The sequence below is a fragment of the Drosophila virilis genome, chromosome 4 (assembly GCF_030788295.1).
Source record: "Drosophila virilis strain 15010-1051.87 chromosome 4, Dvir_AGI_RSII-ME, whole genome shotgun sequence".
NCBI classification, from domain to species: Eukaryota; Metazoa; Arthropoda; class Insecta; order Diptera; family Drosophilidae; genus Drosophila; species Drosophila virilis.
In genome coordinates, this window is record NC_091546.1 from 2563151 (window position 1) to 2582491 (window position 19341).

The 19341-nt window shown below is 41.5% G+C and overlaps 1 protein-coding gene and 1 long non-coding RNA gene across 3 annotated transcripts in view; one reads left to right on the top strand and one right to left on the bottom strand.

The window, feature by feature from the left end:
* Positions 1 to 356: 356 nt before the first annotated feature.
* Positions 357 to 19341, bottom strand: part of IA-2 (tyrosine phosphatase IA-2) — a 71106-nt gene continuing 52121 nt past the window's right edge. For both annotated transcript variants that reach the window (XM_032438001.2, XM_002059243.4), the window contains 9 exons: positions 12208 to 12261; positions 10102 to 10159; positions 8548 to 10029; positions 8380 to 8463; positions 7163 to 7820; positions 6878 to 7099; positions 6341 to 6538; positions 6098 to 6264; positions 357 to 6027 (listed from right to left, as the gene is read on the bottom strand). In XM_032438001.2, the coding sequence (XP_032293892.1) occupies positions 5511 to 6027; positions 6098 to 6264; positions 6341 to 6538; positions 6878 to 7099; positions 7163 to 7820; positions 8380 to 8463; positions 8548 to 10029; positions 10102 to 10159; positions 12208 to 12261 (3440 nt within the window). In that variant the 3' untranslated portion in view covers positions 357 to 5510. The remainder of the gene's footprint in view (positions 6028 to 6097; positions 6265 to 6340; positions 6539 to 6877; positions 7100 to 7162; positions 7821 to 8379; positions 8464 to 8547; positions 10030 to 10101; positions 10160 to 12207; positions 12262 to 19341) is intronic.
* Positions 10626 to 19341, top strand: part of LOC116651526 (uncharacterized) — a 54856-nt gene continuing 46140 nt past the window's right edge. The window contains exons 1-2 of the long non-coding RNA XR_004304521.2: positions 10626 to 10756; positions 15444 to 15508. This is a non-coding gene — a long non-coding RNA (uncharacterized lncRNA). The remainder of the gene's footprint in view (positions 10757 to 15443; positions 15509 to 19341) is intronic.

The following is a 19341-nucleotide window of genomic DNA, read 5'->3' on the forward strand; positions in this document are numbered from 1 at the left end:
TGCTTGTGTGTGTGTGTGTGTGTGTGTGAGTGTGTGTTGATTGAGATTCTCCAAACCTGCGACTGTCGTTTGTTAGAACAGAAATTACAAACTATTTAGAGATTTACCTATATAGCATTTGGCGCAAGACGCGTTGAACGCCTTGCGCCTTGAAATGTGGCAAGTGGTGTTCTTTTTACAGCATATATAGCATATCGATATTGGAATCGATAACCCTTGTTAAACAGTGTAATTTAAATATAAATTGTGCTCGCAGCTTCTCATTATCACATGTAAGTGCAATACACTGAGAATCGAATCGTTTCAATGATCGGTTTTATGTTTTATGTTTCTTTTTGTTTTGGATTGGTTTGTTATTGTTTTTTTTTTTTTTGGTATTTGGGTTTTGGTTATCTTTTGGGTTTCTTTAAGGGTTTCTCTTTATTATTTTGTGGTATGTATTATAATAATAATCGTAATTATTACCGGTTCTACATAATTGATATTGACATATTATAATCAATTGTCTTCGTTTCCTTCAAACTTCTCAAATGTTCGCATTATTTTTGCTCTCTTTTTCTTTTTTTTGTTTTCGATTTACATTTATACATCCAGTTACACATATATATATGTAGTCATATATATATATATATAGCATATATATGTAGCGCATATTACACAATGGCGCGTTACATTTAAATTTGTGTTTGTGAGCTCTCTGTTTCTTCTGCTTCTTCTTCTTCTTGTGACCTCTGATAGGGATATATTTATATCGATTCAAAGTATTTGTGTTCCTTTTTTTTGTTTATTTTTTCTTGCTGAATAACATTTATATATATGTTTTAATATATATATATATATATATATATTGAATGCGTATATAGTTATGTATGTACTTGTCGTAAATAATTGAAGTATACATTTATATTCGTATATATTTAGTTGTTTGTTTTTCATTTTTTTTTATATATATAGTATGTATTGTTCCTTAATTATGCTTGCACAAAAAACCTTTAATAGGTATGACCATAAACATTTTGTTGCCTGTTTATGTTAGTGTGTGTAATTTTGTCTGTTTCGTGTAGTTTTATGTTTTATATATATTTCAATAAATTTTTTTTTAAGTATATTTAAGTTGTTAAGTGGCCTCAGCCAGCATAATTTTTTTTCTGCTGGTTTTACAATTTTTTTTTGTTGTGATTATTTGTTTTTTATTTCTTTTGGTTTTTTGTGTTCGTTTTCGCTTTCTTTTTTTTGTTGCTTAATAACACAAAATTTCGGCCAAGTGGCTAAATATTCAGTTGGTTATATATATATTTTTATATATATATATATATGTTATACACATCGATATTTGTTAAATGTTTGTCACTTAATCGTATTAGAAGTGTTCTTGAACTTTTCGTTTCTTTTCCAAAAATGTATGAAAGCCTGCGCTTGGTATTTGTTAATGCTTAAATATATTTGTTTAATTGAAACATACAGCAATATATGTGTTTTGTATTATCATTTAAATTTTGCATATATATGTGTTTATTGGTTAATCAATTTGCAATTACGACACATATCTATATATATATATAGTTTTGGATGTACGATATATGCGTGTCATAGATATAGTTATATAATTCATATATTATTTGTATTTATTTGTATTTGTATATCGTTTGATTAGATGAAATAATGAAACAATTGAAACAAGTGTAAATTAATTAAATCGAAACATTCTTAATTTAGTACAGTTTTGGGTTGAACGTCATATGTATTTCACACTAATCTATTCACAACAAATCTTGCTCCAAGGCGGATTACTTTGATCGTATCGAGGGAGGACGACCGCCCCTGGGTTGGGTTATGACAAGCTCCAGGAACTCCAAAACACTTCGGTAAATCTCATCGTGTAGGCCTATAGCTAGGGTTCTGCGCTGATCTGTCCGGGTCAAGGTCGCTATTTGCATCATTTTTCTTTTTTATTGTATTCTTCTTGTCGGTTTGTCCAAAGTTGAGATGTGCGTATTTACAGCCTGTCCAGCGTCGCGTTGCGTTGCGTAGGTATTCCGTTTATTTAAAGTCAGCTTGCGTTTATAGGAACTCAAACCATTTTGTAATCGGTTCGTCTGTCATTAAATCTGTCCGGGGTACGTGCCATCCATTCGCTGCAGGAGAACCTAAAGCCTGTCTACCGTCCGGTATCGCTCGATACGATCCAAGTGCCGACCTTTGGGCATATTGTTGCAATTATACCTAAGCCTTTAATATAAGTAGTTGCTTTTTTATGCAATCAGAGCCATACGCCCAGAGCTCCAGCGGGAGCTTGTGCTTGGGGTTAAACTCCTGGGTCATAATGTACCGTTGCGTCATATGCTTTACGCTTTATGCTAATAGCTGTCCGTACGGGTTTAAGTTTTGTCAATTTACCAAATTTTTGTTTTTGTTTTTGTATATCTATGTTACACCATCAATGAAAATAGCTGAAGGAAATGATAAATTCTGTGCCTGAATAATGCACCCATACATATCGTATATTGTATGCTGTGAATATGTTATTTCTAAATATATATAATCGTATATATATATATGCCTTTCATATTTATATTAATATATATATTGTATTTAATTTATATATTTTCTTTTTCATCTCTTCTTCTTCTTCTTCGTTTTTGTTTTTTTTTTTTCTTTCTTGTGTGTTATGTGTAAGTTCCGTTCAATTTTCTACGCATGGTTGTTGTTTTTACTTTTAAGATAATATTATTATGTCAAATATACATCAATAATTGTCTTTTATAGATATATGTATATATGTTTTACGCTTTTTACTACAATACATTTAGAGTTGTTTTGCTTCAATGTCTTCCTTTTCATTTTTTTTTTTTCGTACACTTATTTAATTTGTTTTGTCGAAGAACAATTGGAAATATTTTGCTTGTAATTTGTATTTAATTAACACTGAAAAAACGTTTGTTAAATGAATGGAAAAAACGCACTACGAAATATTTATTTGTTTTTTGTTTTTTTTTTTTAAACTGTAAACTTTAAATATGTCTTTAATACTTTCTACCACGTTAATAAGTTTTTTATATTTGGAGATTTTTGCAAGCCGCGAGCTGTTGTTGGGCTTGCCACAGTTATTGTAATATTGTTTTTCATTTGCTTTTGTGTTGTGTGTGAAAATTTAGTTTTAGTTTTTAATGAAACGTTGTTTTTTGTAACGAAGGAAATGCTAACAAATAAATCTTGCGTCTAGGTAAATTTTTGTTTTAGAATATTCTCTTAATATTATTTGGTTGACATTTGGTTTTCAAAAAGTTATTTTGTTTTTGGTTTGTTTTTTGTTTTTTTCCTTTTTAAACTACAAATAACTCATTTATGTAATTTAACACCAACTGCTACAGAAAACTGTTAAATATTTAGTATTTTTAATGGGTATTTTTTCCAGTATTTTTTTTGTTGCTTTGCATTAGGTTACATCTTCTTTTGCGGCATTTTTCAAATCAACTTCTTTGCTACTCATTCATTCATTTTTGGTATTTATTTTTATATTTAATGTATTTTTTGTTTTGTTTTTTTTTTTTTTTTGGTTTTTGAATAATTTGCACTTACTTAACTAGTTTGTATTATCTTTAGTCATTTGGGTATCTTTTGTAGTCATTTGTATCTTTGTGGCTGTTCCTTGTTTGGTGTCCAGTGTAGCGTGTGCTGCAGTATTTTTAATATACCGCAATTAAACCATGTGTTCATTGCTAAGTTCCTGTTTTACATTTATCTAATTGTCCTTTTGAAACATTCAAAGGGTCATGCCTGAGTGGGGAATTCATTTAGTATTTGATAGTATTTTCTTGTGTTCTGTTGTGTGCATGTAGATGTGTTGTTTTTCTCTGTCTGTGTGTGTGTGTGTGTGAGTGTGTGTGTGTATGTAGTGTTAGTGTTTTAGTATGCCTGAAAAAGCATTAATTAACAATTTTGAGTTTAATCTTTATCTATTCTTAAAGCTTCGATATCTAGATGTTTTTCTTTCCTTCATACATATATGTGTGTGAAACACGCTCCTAAACCAACTATGTATTCATCTTGGGTGTTTCTTTGCAAACCCGAACAATTTGCGAGCAACGCTTTTAGCTGCCTCGAAATCAGATGAGAAATACATGAGTTTAAAACGCGACCACAAATTGTGCGAACCTGCAGCTAGCTTCAAATTTCATTCTCGTATTTACTTTGGTTTTCTTTTTTAAATGATACATTTTTTTTGTTTGTGTTTTTTTTTTTAGGATTGGCTTAATGAAAAACTGAATATAGAATAGAATATATATAGGTATATATAAAATTCGCACACATATGGTTTGGTAAAACAATATTCAAATATGTTTGTTGGAAAATTACACGCAGATATTTTTGTAGTTAGTCGATAAGACATAAGTTTTATATATAAATATTGACACTCACCATATTGTATATGAATAATGTATATTGTATATATATTTATAATATTTTGTTTTTGTTTTCTCGTTCAATATAAGTATATAATAATAAACTTGTATAATTAATTGTCATACACATCAATAGCGTCTTGTATCTGTTGTAAATAGAACTTTGAGTTTAGTTTGTTTTTTTTTTCTTTTTCTGTTTGTTTAGGTACAAATTTTGCATTCATTTGTATGCGGTATGTATATGTATATGTCTGCTCTTGTATATGTATGTGTATGTGGCATGTGGCATGTGTGTGTCTACGTGTGTATGTGTGTTTGTGTTTGTGTTTGGTTTTTGCGGCATATGTATACCATTTGTTTTCTTGTATTTCCGCTGGTTATTTCAAGCACATCGATTAGAGAGTTTACATAAAAGTACAGGGTATTCATATGGTATCGTATTTTATGCCAACATCGATATATGTCAAATGCATTCATAATTGAATTTAAATGCTTAACATCTACACACATATGTATATATATATAAATAACTTTTGTCCTGTATAACACTCAAATATGTTTTCCTATATCGTTTATATATATATAAATATGTATATATGTACTAGTTTAAAATATGTGCATTTCATTTGCTGGACCGCACAACGCCGCACAACACACACTTGAAAACCAACACCAGAGACGCGCTCCGAATGTCACGGGCTGGTGTTGCACCCGGAGCCGCGTGCCGGCCATGTGGCAAGTGTTGCGGCAGCGTTGCACGGTTGTTCCCAACAGGTTTTTTTTTGTTTGCTTAGTGCGATTTGTGCTGAACATAGGCTAAATACACATTTGTATAGTGTGTATATTGGTATATATATAGTAACTGAACGAGATAAAATTGTATTTCCAACGCTAGCCGACCATGTTTTGCCTTTTTCGAACCTGCCAAGTGCTTAGACCAAAGTATATTTGAAACAAAAACCGTTAATCTTTAATACTAACTACAACAACTAAATTAGAGACCCCCGAAACGCTGCAACAAACGTGATTTGAACTAAAAGATGTTTTTTGTTTTGTTTTTGATTATTATTTTGTTGTTGTTGTTTTTGTTTTTACTGTGAGACGCGTCTACTTCTTCGCTGCCGGCGTCTTTTGCTCAACGGACACCTTGGGCTGCTCCTTCTGCTTCTCCTTCTGCTGTTCCTTCTCCTTTTCCTTCTGCTGCTCCTTTTCCTTGGCTGCCGCGGCAGCTGCTGCCTTGCTGCTGCTGGTGGGTGCTTCCTCTTCGGCCGCCTCCTGCGCCTTGTCCTCTTTAAGCGGCTCCTTGGTGGTAGCGGCGCCGCCACTTTCCTTGTCCAGCTCACGCTTCTCGCCGGACGTATTCGCCGGCAGAGCCTTTAGTATGGCATGCACTTCCTCGGCGACGGCCATCAGCACGAACTCGAACTGTTGCCGCGTGGCCACCACGCCGGCGCGCTGATCCCTCAGATGCTCCAGCGTGGCGGCAATGTCTATTTCGCGTGCACCCTTGTTCATGCGTCCCAGCACCAGATCCAACAGTATGTAGGAGCCAGTGCGTCCGGCGCCAGCGCTGCCATGCACCACAATAGGACAGGAGCGGCCACGATACGACTTGTTCACCTTGCTGCGGTTTACAAGAGAGACGAGATTAGTTAGCAGCAAACGGGGCATCATCTGCGTAAATCGCTACCCACCGTCTAAAGTCCAGCAGCGCCTTGGCTTGCGGCGGCACGCCCATCTGCGGCCAGGACAGGAAATGGAACTGGGTGACGGTGCGGGTTTCGCTAGTGCGCAAATTTTTCAAGTAGAAAGAACGTACGAGGTAATCATCACACCAAATGTGCTCGCTAACCAAGTGAACCTATTGCGTAGGGATGAGATCGAATCTTAGTTACGCTTGCCACGGGTTGCAGGGGTCTAGTTGCAGGCAGGCTCACCTCATAGATGTGATAAACCTCAGCTCCCTCTTCCGGCCAGTAGCGCGCACAGGCGACCTCTCCATTCTCCTGCAGGCGACATAAGGCGACTATAACAACGGCGCCCTGCTCCCAAATCATTTGCCAAAAGTGCGCCAACGTTGAGGGTAACGGACCCTGGGCAGCCACATAAGCGGGTGCCCGGGGATCGTGATCGGTCTGACCGGGTAAATAGAAAAATGTACGGGGTATGAGAGTGTGAACCCAGAGAAATATGAAATGCTCAACATCTTTAAGCATTTCGATACTAAGTAGCTTTAGCTGTTAATTTATCATCATCAAATGTGGCTATCACATCTCGTCTCATAGCGTGAATATCTTATTTGAAATAATACGATAAGCTACCATAGAAAAATGATTGATCTTAATCAGCTCTTTTTATAAATCGCATATCTATAGGGGCAATATCTGTAAACCTTTAAGCTATCATCACCAGCTTTTAAGTTGTACTCGATAAATCCTTGATATTTAATATAAGTATAAGGAATGTCTACTCACGATTGTTGAAGCATTCACATAGTCGAGACCCTCAGCATTGGCCAAGTGATTGAGAACCACCCGCGAGTGATCGTAGGGCAGCGGTGCGCCAGGTCGATTCAGATTGGCGCACTGCGGCTGGGAGGCGGCATCCCGAGCGCTCGGCTCGGCCTCGTAGCGGCAAAGCGCCTCCCACTCGCGCTGCAAACGTCCCTTGTTGCGCAGATGGTCCTCCATATAAGACTGCACAATTTGGGCGATTAATAAGAGAGGCAGGTGTTAGAAAGTGTGCGGATTTCTACGTACCAGCACCATGTGTCCGGTTGAGATGTCCATGTTCGTCAATGCTGGCTCCTCGCTCCACGATGAGGTGCTGGAGCGTGAGGATGGTGGCCGGCCCTCGTTCTCCTTACTCAGCGACATAATGCGTCCGCTGTGCGGCTGCTCAGTGGTATTTGAGCCAGCAGCACCACTGCCACCAGCACCACCAGCCCCACCACCATTGCCACCATTGCCAGCATTTCCAGTCGCTGTGTTACCATTCTTGCCGGCCATGCGCGCGCGGCACAGCTCCTGGTAATCCTTGCTGCAGCTCTCGGCGCCCGACATGCCCGACTGCAAGCCGCCCAGCTTATCGCGCTTGCGATCGTGTCGCTTGATCAGAATCAGCGTCACAAAGATCACAATCACAGCCGCTGCGCCTGCACCGGCGAACATGTACGCCATAATGTGGGTTACATCCGGTCCCTGTTCGGCGAGCTCAATGCGGGACGCGGAAATGCTCGGATCACGCAGATCCTTGACCCGATCCCCGACGCCGGCGTGCAACACATAGAAGCCGACGCGTCGCTGGATGTTATTCTTGACGCCGCGGTTCTCATTGATGTAGCGTGCCACATCTGCGGCCGTCTTGCGCTCGGGGTTGTTTGAGTCCACCCGGAAGCTGACTTCGTGTGGTTGAACGCTGCAATTGGTGTCGCGATAGATTAATTAGGGAAAATTGAAGGAACTAAGATGAAAACAATAGCACTCAATTGTAGTGCCTATTCCGACCCAATGATTAAAATTACCTCTAACATTAACTACAAAATTTTACAAGGCACACAAAAGCGACGACCCTACAAAGTAAAGTATCCTTACAATTCAAAAATCGTTCTTTAAAAATTATAAATAATTTACAAATCGTATCACAAACAATACAGTGATTGCACAGCTTCCGGTTATTTAACATGAGATTTAACATGAAGGTAGTTGTCACGTTAAAAACTCAAAAAAGTATGAAAATATATCTCATTACAAGTGGAATAGTAAAATTAAAAAAGAGAAAAATTAAGTTTTTGCTTTTGAAACAGCGATAAGTTACAAAGCTCTTTAAACTTCATGTGAAGCTAAATCATGAACATCAAATTATAACAACATCGCAAAAAGTATATTGCTCAGCCACAGCTGTAAATCAGATTTTAAAATAAATTGCAATGCAGTTAAAAGTTCGTGATATATTTGACCATGCGCATGCTACGTACGTTAAATAAGAAAAGTATCCCTGCATGTGTAGTATTTGCGCCAGCTCATTCATAATGCGCTGCCCATCGTACCAGCTGTCGATACTGCAAGAGATGAAACCGAGACAGAGTCAAGTAAATGAGAGTTGTTCATAAAAGGCTTCTACAGTTAATTGACTAAGTACTTACGGGTTCTTGACGAACACATGGGCATATTCAGTGTCTACGGTGTGCGGCGCATGATCCTCGTCCGAGTGCTGCTCATTGACCAGCTTCTTCTTCTTGTACGGCTCGTTGACATCGCCGCCTTTGACGTGGGCTGGCATCACCTCCTTGTTGACATCCTCCGTGTGCGATCGCGGCTTTTCCGTCTCCAGTTGGTGGCTCAGCTCAGCCGGTGGACCCAGCTGCGGACCCGGCTTTTTCACATCGAGCCGCTCGTGACGCGCAAAGCCCAACATGTTGGCCAGCAGCGTTTGCTTGATATCCGCCGGCTCATCCGCCTGGGCCGAGTCTGCCAGCTGCTGCTGCTCCTCCTCTTGCGGCACAAGCAGCATGCCACCCTCCGTAAACACGCGCTGATTTTGAAGGGCGCGTGGATAGCTATTGGATGCCAGCATGGCCTCCTCCTCCAAGGGTGTCAGCGAGTTGCGCCGCAAGCTGCTCTCAAATGCCAGCTCCTGCTGTTCCCGGGCACTGAGCTCCGGCCGACGCTTCATCAGCTCCGGCTGCGGCTGTGGCTGCGGCTGGGCAGCCAGCTGGACCAACGGCTCCTGGGGCAGACCCTGCTCGTTGGCCAGCTCGCGAAAGAAGGAACGCTTCGGCGGCTCCACGGGCTGCTGCTGTCCACGACGTTTCAGCGGCGCATAGTTGTCCGGAAAATAGAGCTCACTGGATTCGTTCAGCTCCTCGGGCAAATAGACGGGCACGGCCTGCGGCTGATCCTCCTGCTGCTGCTGCTGTTGCTTGTGCTGCTGGTGCTGCTGCTTCTCAACAATGGCCTCCAGCTGGTCCATGGCATTCGCCGGCTGCGGCTTGCGCTGATACGGCTGCGGATCGGGCTCAGAGTCGGCCAGTATTTGATAGAGCTCCAAACGATTCTGTTGCTCCACCTTTGCCGCGCTGCCATCCTGCTCGGCGAGACGCAGCTGCTGCTCGCGTTCAATGCGCTGCCGTTCCGTATCCAAAAAGGCATCCATTACGCTCGGCAGCTCCAGCTGCGTGCTCTTCGTATGCCCGTCCAGCTTGCCAAAGTGCTCTAGCTCCAGCGGATCGTGACGCAGTCGCCTTCGATCCTGCAGCTGCAGCTGATGCAGTATGCTATTGAAGCCGCTGTCCTGTGGCTGTTTCTTGCGCATCGTCGGATAGAATTGCGCCGGCCTGGCTGGCAGCAGCTGCTCGTAATAGTCCACATTCGCCTCCAGCTGTTCGACCGGCTCCGGTGGCGTGAAGCGCACGTAGGCTAACGCGCTCGCCGGATCACCGTATTCGGGTGGAGCCGGCGCCAGATTGGCGCACAGATTCGGTGGCAGCTGCTGTTGGCGCTGCAGCGAGAAGAGCGCGCCCTGGATGCGGCACTGCACATAATGATGATCCCAGCCTAGGCCGGCGCCCTGCAGTTCCTCCAGCATGGTTGCCAGCAGACGTGATTGCTCCTCGGTGAGTGGTGTCCTGCAATGCGAGCACACACACACGCACACAATCAAAATTAAACCCTGGAGAAATTCAAACAAGCTTAATTACCTCTCAATGTCCTCCACGTCGACTCCAGTGGTTGGTATGCACTTGCCAAAGATGTTGTCTGTCGGAATGCAAATTATTCCACAATTTTAATAGGCCATGTAACTGCATTAATAGCGCGTGTCTTACACAATCCACCTTCACCCGCTCGCAATCCGCGTGTCCCTGCCCCAGACACACACACACACACACATCGGACACCTTTTGTTTTCACCCTGATTTACGAGCATTTAAATGTATATCCTTGCTGCCGCTGCTGCTGCTGCTTGCCTCGAACATCATTTGCATAATGCAAATGCGGGGTTGGAGGTGTGCGAAAAACTGCGTGTGCAGTTCCCAGCCACACAATATACTATGTGTGTATACACTGACAAAAATACTCTGTACACTTCACTCTCCTGTTTTTCTATCATTCATTAATTAACTCATATGAACTCTGAATCTTGTGCAAATATATGCTATTTGCCAGTTTCTTGCCCAACATGAAATCTTTAACATATCTCCTTTTATTGCCTTTTGCAGATTTTCTAATCATGGATAACTATGCGGGCTAAACCCATCAACAGATCCAAATCGTCTCCGAATTCTGAACGTTTTTCAATACCTACAGCACAACATTTTAAAGCACAGATTTTTGTGGACATGGTCTTTGTCTAAGGTATTTACACACATTTGTATTCGATATTTATGCCCTAAAATTTTTATAAGAATCTGACACTAAACATCGAAGGTATTAAAGACAGCCCTTTGGATTTCAGGGTATCTCCGAGTCGAGCACTCTCGACTAGTTGATTTAAGGAATTCTTTTAGAGTATTTGAGTATTTTACCTATTACAAAGAACAAAATCGTAAGAGGCTTAGCAAACTTTGACACTTGAAATCCGTCTTATTTTATGCTCAGCATTTTTTTCTGAGTGCACCTTTCCCTTTCATGTTGCCGTGCGAACATTTTTTGACTTTTGCCATTGCAATTTTCACAATTTTTCACAGGTTTTCTCCAAGCAGCAGGTGCAATTGTTCTGTTCCACCCCCGCCACAGCCATTCACAAATTTCACAGTGCTTACATAAGTAATTGAGTGTGTTCTCGATAATGCACTGGCGAGAACAAGCCTCTGCGTCCTGCGTCCTACGTCCTGCGCCCTGCGTCCTGCACTCTGCCCCCAATTTGTTTTGGGTGTCCTTTTTAGAATGTGCCATTCAAGCGCTTGGCAAATACGATAATGTACTCTAGCCCCGGGAAAATAGGTCCCAAAACTCAGCTGTGCCCGAACGCAATTTGACCCACAAATGCTTTTTGGTTTTTAGGGTCTAAAGCGCATTTTGGGTAACTGTTGGCAATCGCCGTTTTCCTCTCTCCCCCTCTCTCTCTCTCTCTCTCTCTCCCGCTGTGTGTATGAAGTCGTTTTATATTGCAGGCCCGCCTGCTTTTGAGCACTTAGTGCAATTGAGCAGCCCTTGAGGGTGCAGTCCAGGTTTCAAATGAACACCGCTCCAAGACGTGTCATTAAAAATGTTCAAGTGCTGCAAAAAACATCCCTAAATTGAAGGGCCACGAACTGCAGTCTGCAAGCAGCTCATGCTACAAATTTATAAAATTAGATTTGTTTTTACACAAGATGTAAAGGAACACCAAATTTTAAGGATAGATCCCTGCGCTTTGGTATATACATAATTTTGCATGGGGCCTAAAATATATGTTGCTTGTTCCTTTTTTATGATAGGACTTTAAACTATCAAGCTAACGTTTTCAAAAGAACAGGCTACCTCTACTCAACACTTTTCTATTCCTTCGTCTAAGAGCTGCATTTAAAATATCTACTTATTTTTAATAAAGCTTGATATATTTTGTTTTTCCTTTGCATACATTTAATAATACTCCCAACTATTTATTTTGTAACCGAAAAAAACCCTAGCCATTAAGATATGTATCAATTGCCCAACCTAACCCCAACCATTTTAAATACTATCATATTTCCGCACAGTTGATAAACACACAACCGCTGACACTTCATAAACACACAATCGGATGCTGTTTTTGTTGTTGTTGTTGTTGATTTGAGTAGTGTATATCGAGTTAATCGACTGTTGTCGCTGATATCTCAACTTACCATCGTAACAGACCTCGGAGTGGGGTATGCAAAGCGTCCTAACAAACTGGCAGCCTGAAAGAAAACAAAGAAAATGCGAGACATGAAAGAGTTGTTAACAATCACCAAAAAAAATGGAAGAAAGAAAAAAAATGAACAAGAAAAGCGAGAATAATGGGCCCACAACAAGAAGAATAACAGCGAAAACAGCAAGTTTTCAGTTAAGACATAATCATGTGGTAAAAGCCAAATCAGCATTACCCACACTCTGGCCGGGTAATGTAACAGCCGTGCCACGCCCCGCTACCCAAACGCCCAACGCAGATCACACGTTCTGGAGTTTTGGCACGTCGCCATTTTGTCGTTGTTTGTTTGTCGCTGCTGTTGTTGTTTTTGTTGTTGTTGTTGTTGGTGGTGGTGTCATGTGCCACTTGCTTGGCTCTTGGCTAAATAAACGCTTTTTATGAGCATGTCGCACATGACACACACACGCGCACACACCCACCCACACACACACACACACAAAATATCTGTCGACAGTATGCCCAAAAATGCTGCTTAGTCAAATAGCTCTGGTTGCCAGGCTTGTTCCGCATGTTGTTGCTCTTGTTGTTGTTGTTGTTGTTGTTGTTGTTGTTGCTGGTCTTCTTCATCTTCATCGTGTTGCTGCTGCTGCTGTGACGTCAAGAGCCGCAGGCGTATTTGCGGCTGAGCTGCGTCTGACTGGCTAAAAAATGTCGCACTTTCCTGTCGCCCCAACAACTCACGTAGGCCACGTCAACGCCTGTCATTACACAAGAGCAGAGACTCCTACCCTACGTCCTAACCCCACCCACAGCAACTGTCAGTCCCTTAAAAAAAAACTTTGTTTTGCCTGTTCGGTTTTCTTCGGCCAGGCTTTAACTTTTGCTTGTTGACGCACACAACGTCTCTTGGCCATTAATTAAGCCACAGTAATTTGTGTGCGGGCCCAAGCTGCCAGCCCCTATTTTACCCAGACCCGCCAACCGAAACCCTCCCCCTGTCTCATGCTCAATTGCCAGCTGGCTATGCTTCGCGCTGAATTTTTGTGTTTTAATTGTTGTTTAATTGCAGGACGGCCATAGCGGCCAAATTAAACTCTAGAGAGCCACTTTAAAGGATATACCCTGCAGCCAGTCAAAAATATGTTAGGAAGTTTCATTATTGTATGCTACATAAATTTAAAGAATTTGTAGATTCGGGGATAAAAATCTACAGCTAGAGAAAAGCCATTTGTTAGCTTTTCTAGCATAATTAATTTTAATATTAATAAATCAACTGCGAGCTGCAGGGCAGTCGTTAGTCGTAGACGCCCAATTGCAAAGACTTTGCGTTTAAGCTGAACCCTTTTTCGATAAGCGCCCAAATATACATAGAAGGCATAATTTGTTAGCCGTTTTCGAGCCATAACAAATTAAGTCGCCCTTTAAAAAAAAGTGTTGCCTAATTCGAGGCGCAGGCAAAACGAATGACTTCATGTCCTCAGTGAACTTTAACAGACTGTTAAAAGCAGTCAAACAGGCGAATCAAGTATCAGAGCTCTTCTTTCATTCTATGCGAACTATCAAATGTCACTTTGCGGCCAAGTTTATCGCGCACTCAACTGCAACATTGTTGGCCATGTTGGCCATGCTGTGAGCCCTTTCTATACCATTTGACGATACTTTTGTGCACTGTCAACAACATGACAGATTGAAGCGCACTTCATGGCCGAGTCCGAAATTGTCAATAAATGTGAAAAGCGCTTGTCAATAGCTGTCAAATGGGGCCAATGCGGCGCGTGTCCGGCTAACACTTGCAACACGACACGAAACAAATGCTGTGGCAGCTCAAAAGCAATTTAGGTTACCCGTCTAATTGTCTGGCCCAGCACTCAACAGCTTAAGAGCTAAATTCTGCATTTCCAGCTACTCCAGCTCCTACCTACTTAAGCTTACACTGGGCACACACACCCAACTTTAAGCCTTATACAACTTATGCCTGAGCCTGCACATTGAGCACTTTATTCTGTGCACTCCAAACTCCTTAAACTGGGTAGCTCTGACTGCTAACGTATCCCTCAATATCTGAATGTTACGCGCTCTAATACTAGAGCAGCCCATTCAACACCCTACACTTAACGTTCTGCATCCTGGGCAATCCAGCCTTATATCATATATTCTATATCCTATATCCTACACCGTGCACCATATATTACTAGGCCAGTCAGACAGACGTGCACCCTACACCTTCAAATCTGTATGCTGAGCTCTTTATTCGCGCCAGTTTATTAACATCCTACAGCCTGTACCCCACACACCACACCATACACCCTACACCCTACACCGTGCACCTTACAGCCGAAAACCTGCACCCTTCAACCTACACTTCACACCCTATAACCCACACTCTACAGCCTACACCCCACACCACACACCTTATGAAGGACAGAACGGACAGCTGGAGAGACATGTAGCCCACACTTTACCCCCATGCCCCACAGCACCTACTCCCAAAGACTCAGAGCCGTTTCCGGCTGTCTGTCAACATTTGTTGCGAAGCGTGGAACAAAAAAAAAAAAAACAAATCGCGCCCAACATCAAAGCCCATAAGCAGTGTCCTTAGCCGAAGCTCATAAATATGCAGGCTCATGTCCTGAGCCTTGCCGCTAGCTGCCAATGCCGCTTTCTTCCGATAAGGCAACACGCGGCGTATGCGCAATATTCCACATTTCGCTGAAAAGCGCTTTGTTTGGTCAGTCGCAAAAAAGCCGCCTGCTAAATGGCTTAACGCACAGGCATAGGCATAGGTAGCCCAGCCAATAAACCGAAACGGGGCTAAAAGCTTTAAGTGCCAACCAACCCTGGCCCACTGGCCATTTTTTTCTCGTTGCAACTTTTATTTATTTTTGCGCTCGATTTGCCTCACAAAATGCGTGCATCCTCTGCAAGTGGCTAAAAAAAAATTGTGCAGCTCTTTGAATTGATAGAGCTTCCGAATTGGGGTCTAGCCAAGAGCTGCATGAAGCTGAGGTTGAAGTTTGATAGGCTATTACATAACTAATCAGAATATATATTGTGCAATATGTTTGACATTTTTCTTATGGAGATTTGATGCTGAATTTGAACTGGGCAGCTGCTGCCTGTTGGTCCCTTACAATATTTACACAGCTTTTCAATTAAAATCTACAAATATATTTACATGGTGTTCCTTATGAATATTTTTTATAGCTAATTTTTTTCTATTTACCTTTACAGGAGGAGGTTGTCCTTATAGTTGAAAGAGAAGGCATATAAGCGAACTTCTATTTGGAAATACATTGGTAAGTTTTTAAAGTATTTTCATTGATTTTTTTATCCCAAACCAGAGTCTATTTTAATAGAGTTGTTAAGGAAAACCTTTGCTTAATCAAATGCTAATGTGTTGTAGATCCATTTTGTTGATTTATCAACTATATTTCTGAAATTGTTAATTTGAACTAACTTATAGCCAAATTATTGGTTTAAATGAGAAACGTGATCTAAAATTCTAACAATTTAGGATGTGTTTTTCTCACATGTGCCAGGCTATTTACATTTGGCTTAAGCCAAGCTATCCGATCTTTGGACTTAGACCTAGACCTATCTGTCAGAGCATATTTAACTTTAAAAGTCATTGAAGAAACTTTAAGAATACTTTTTATTTGTGGACATCATTTATAGATAGATATATATTACGTATATAATGCGTATATTTATAATATTATATATACCCAATTGTTAGTTGAGCGCTGCGATTGCGATTGAAGTTATGCATCACGTTCAACTGACATTTGAAGTGATTTGCAATCTTCGACAAGCCAAATAACAAATCAAAATCGGTCACGTCAATGCAAAAGTACCAATCGTTGCTGTTCAGTTTTTGCCACGCCCATCATTCATTCATTGTTGCCTTTTGTGGTTGCATCTTTAAATTGATTGATGCGTTAACGCTCCAAGCCGAAGGACTGTCAATGAGCTGAGTGAAGAGAAACTAGAAAACTGAAGAGTCCTCACTGAATGGGAAGCTGTGCGAGCTGTTGCAGCAGCCACTGTAATTTGTGGCCATGGCGAGGGTCTTTGGCAGCGTCTCTGTGGAAACGCTCCGACATTATTTCAATTTCTACACATAAATTATGGCAATGGCAAGGGCTTCTCGGCCACTTGGCAAACAGCGAGGCGACCGCAACAATTTAATAAATTCAGCCGCAAGTCGAAATTGAAAATTCCATGCCCCAGAACCCCGACTTTCACATTTTTGATTGATGTCCACGGTTCAGCACAATTCCGTTGCGGTTCCCAGTTCCCAGTTCCTGGTTTGGCCACAGCTTCAGCTCTGCATGGCCGCAAATGCTGTTTACTTAGTCGCTCTGTGTGGCTTCTGCCCCTGTTACACTGTTATTTGCTTTGGGGTCAAGGAATTTTTAAAAGATTTTCATAACATTTTTTACGTATTTCCTTCCCCGGCCAACAGCAGCGACACGTGTGAGGCACGGTGCCAGGGCGCCACGGCTAACGTGTGGTATGTGTTATGTGCAAAATAATAATAAAAAAAATACAATAAAATGAGAGAAAACCACAGCATTTCTAGTGGGTGGCGCACAGTGTTGCAGACTGTTTGATTAATGGACGATATTTCCCAAAAATTATTTAAGTAGGGCTTATATTTCGTATATCTTCCAGCAATACTTATTGTAAAATTTATGGTTAGCTATTAAAGCTTTATTAAAACCAAAATTTCAAACATTTTAATCTCTAGAAAATCTCGTATCAAATTTTACAATTATATATCATCTACTTTAGAATTGCTTCAAATATAAATCGAAAAATCTCAGAAGCTTGCAATAAAAAAAAGGCTAATTTTGTTTTCGGCAGTTATATTAAATTATATCTGCAAAATGTTCTCCCTCGCTAATCAACATTTAAATTGCATTTGGATGTTAATTTCATCCTTGACATGATTCTTGAAATGTGGCAACGCTACGCAGCCTTTCATCAAGCTGGCAACGTCCTAATCTCACTTTTGGCCAAAATACTGACAACTGAAAATAGGTGTTCTTTGGCTCCACTGTGCTGTGCGTGGACTTTAATGCGAGCTTTTTGCTTTAATGATGTTGTTCCGGGGGCATTCGCATAAAAATGCGCTGACAACGTGTGTCAATGGCTGGGGCCAGCCAACAAGGATAACACAACATGGCCAGGACAGGACAGGACAGGACAGAACAGAATAACATGGGGGCCAGAAGCAACTGTCAGAGGAAGCGACACATACACACGCACAAAGCGAAATAAATAATAACAGGAGGACCATTAATCGCGACAAAGACAAGAGCCGGTAGCCGAACCAAAGAGGAGCAAATCGGAGCACGGCCACTGGCAATGCGAACATACCAAAGGCAAGGCTCTGGCAAATGCGAAATGTTGAAAAGCGACCAGGCGCAGAAAGCGCGGGAAGGAAGCAATGTGGATGTACGAGAAGTGATAGACACAAAGCCTGTGAGTGGGGCAGCTCGTTAAAGACCAACATAACAAGACGACGTACGAGGCGCCAGTTGCGCCAGCCCCTGCCTGCCCCAGCTTGTTGTGCCCCTTCCCCCTCGGCTCTACCTATGCGTCCTGTCAAGCATTTAATGCCTTGGCACACACATGCGACAAATGCGCCAGGCACAGGCAAAGGCAAACAAACAAATAAAACATAATGAAGCCAGGACACAGAGTGGATGCAGTTCCTCCCCCCAACGGCAATCCAATGCAATCCATGCAGCTGTTTATGCGCTTAGCTGCAGCCAAAGCAAAAGAAAAATACAAACAAACTAGCGAGTGCCAAGTCGGGTGTGCCCGACTTGGAGATGGGTTGAGCTCAATCTTTGCCTGCTCCGATTTGTCAGTTTCCGATATATGTATATATTGCCACAGCAAATAGAAGCAGCTAAATAGAAGTTGTAGAGTCGGAGATACGTGTGTGTAATGTGCTGATCAACCCCGTATACCCTTTTACTGTAGGGTATATTAAAGAAAACATAAGCAAGAACTTATACAGAGCTCTCTTCAGCTTTAGCTTTGGCTCTTGCCACGCTTTTCTTTCAGCTTTATGAAGTGTAAATAAACGGCGGCATTTCACATCAGCTGCAGCGGGGCCACAATTTCGCATTGCTTGACTTTATGACTTTCGGCTTTAACGCTCCTCTGTTGCTTTTTGCTGCTGTTTGCCCTGGCTAAGCAGTTTTTCACTCTCTATGCTGATTTATGCGCACTCATTTAAATCATAAATTTTGAAATGTTTCGGCTGCCCCGAAACGGGACAAACCAACCCTCCCCCCTTACTAAGCGCCCGAACCGGCGGCGGTGATTTATCTAGCGGAATTTGTTAGCCCGAATTGTTGGCCACAAATTTGGCACGCAATTAGATGGCCAAGTTGCACACTTCAAATGAACGTGCCGCATAAATATAAACTTTTCCTTTCCCTTCTTTTTTTTCGCTCCGGTTTCGGTTGGCCTTTTGTCTGTGGCCTCACAAAATATAAATTGAGTGTGGCAGCAACAAGCGGCAGATTAAGCACATAAAGCTCATCCTTGCACTCCTTGCAGCAGTTCCACAACACGCACACACACACACACACACACACACATGCTCAGACACTCTCGGGTGACTAACCACAGCGCACTGAAGGATAAACGCCAGAGAGACCGCACAGCACATCCTGCTGATGCCTTCAATTTGTCTTCTGCCTGTTTGCCAAGTGGCTTATCCTGCAGGGATGTCCCTTAAAGTGATTAAAATGGTCGAGGACCCGCCCCTCAAGCAAGTTCCTTATTATCTGAATTTTGAATTTATAATTGAGAGATCGCGAAGAAGAGTTCAAAGGAAAGCTAAGCTAGAAGAGTAGGAAAGAAAGCTACTGAGTAAGATATATATACTAAGTGCTATGAAATGAAGCATATATATGTTCATAAAAAACAGCCTAAACTGTTGAGGCTAAGATGTTGCACTTATCTTTTAACTCACTTAACTTATCTTTTAACTCACCCTTAATCGATCCATCCACAAACATATATATACATATATATAATATTACATGAAAAATCTTAGTAAGAACTTGCCCTCAAGAATGGAAATGTGTGTTGTCTGTTATATTTA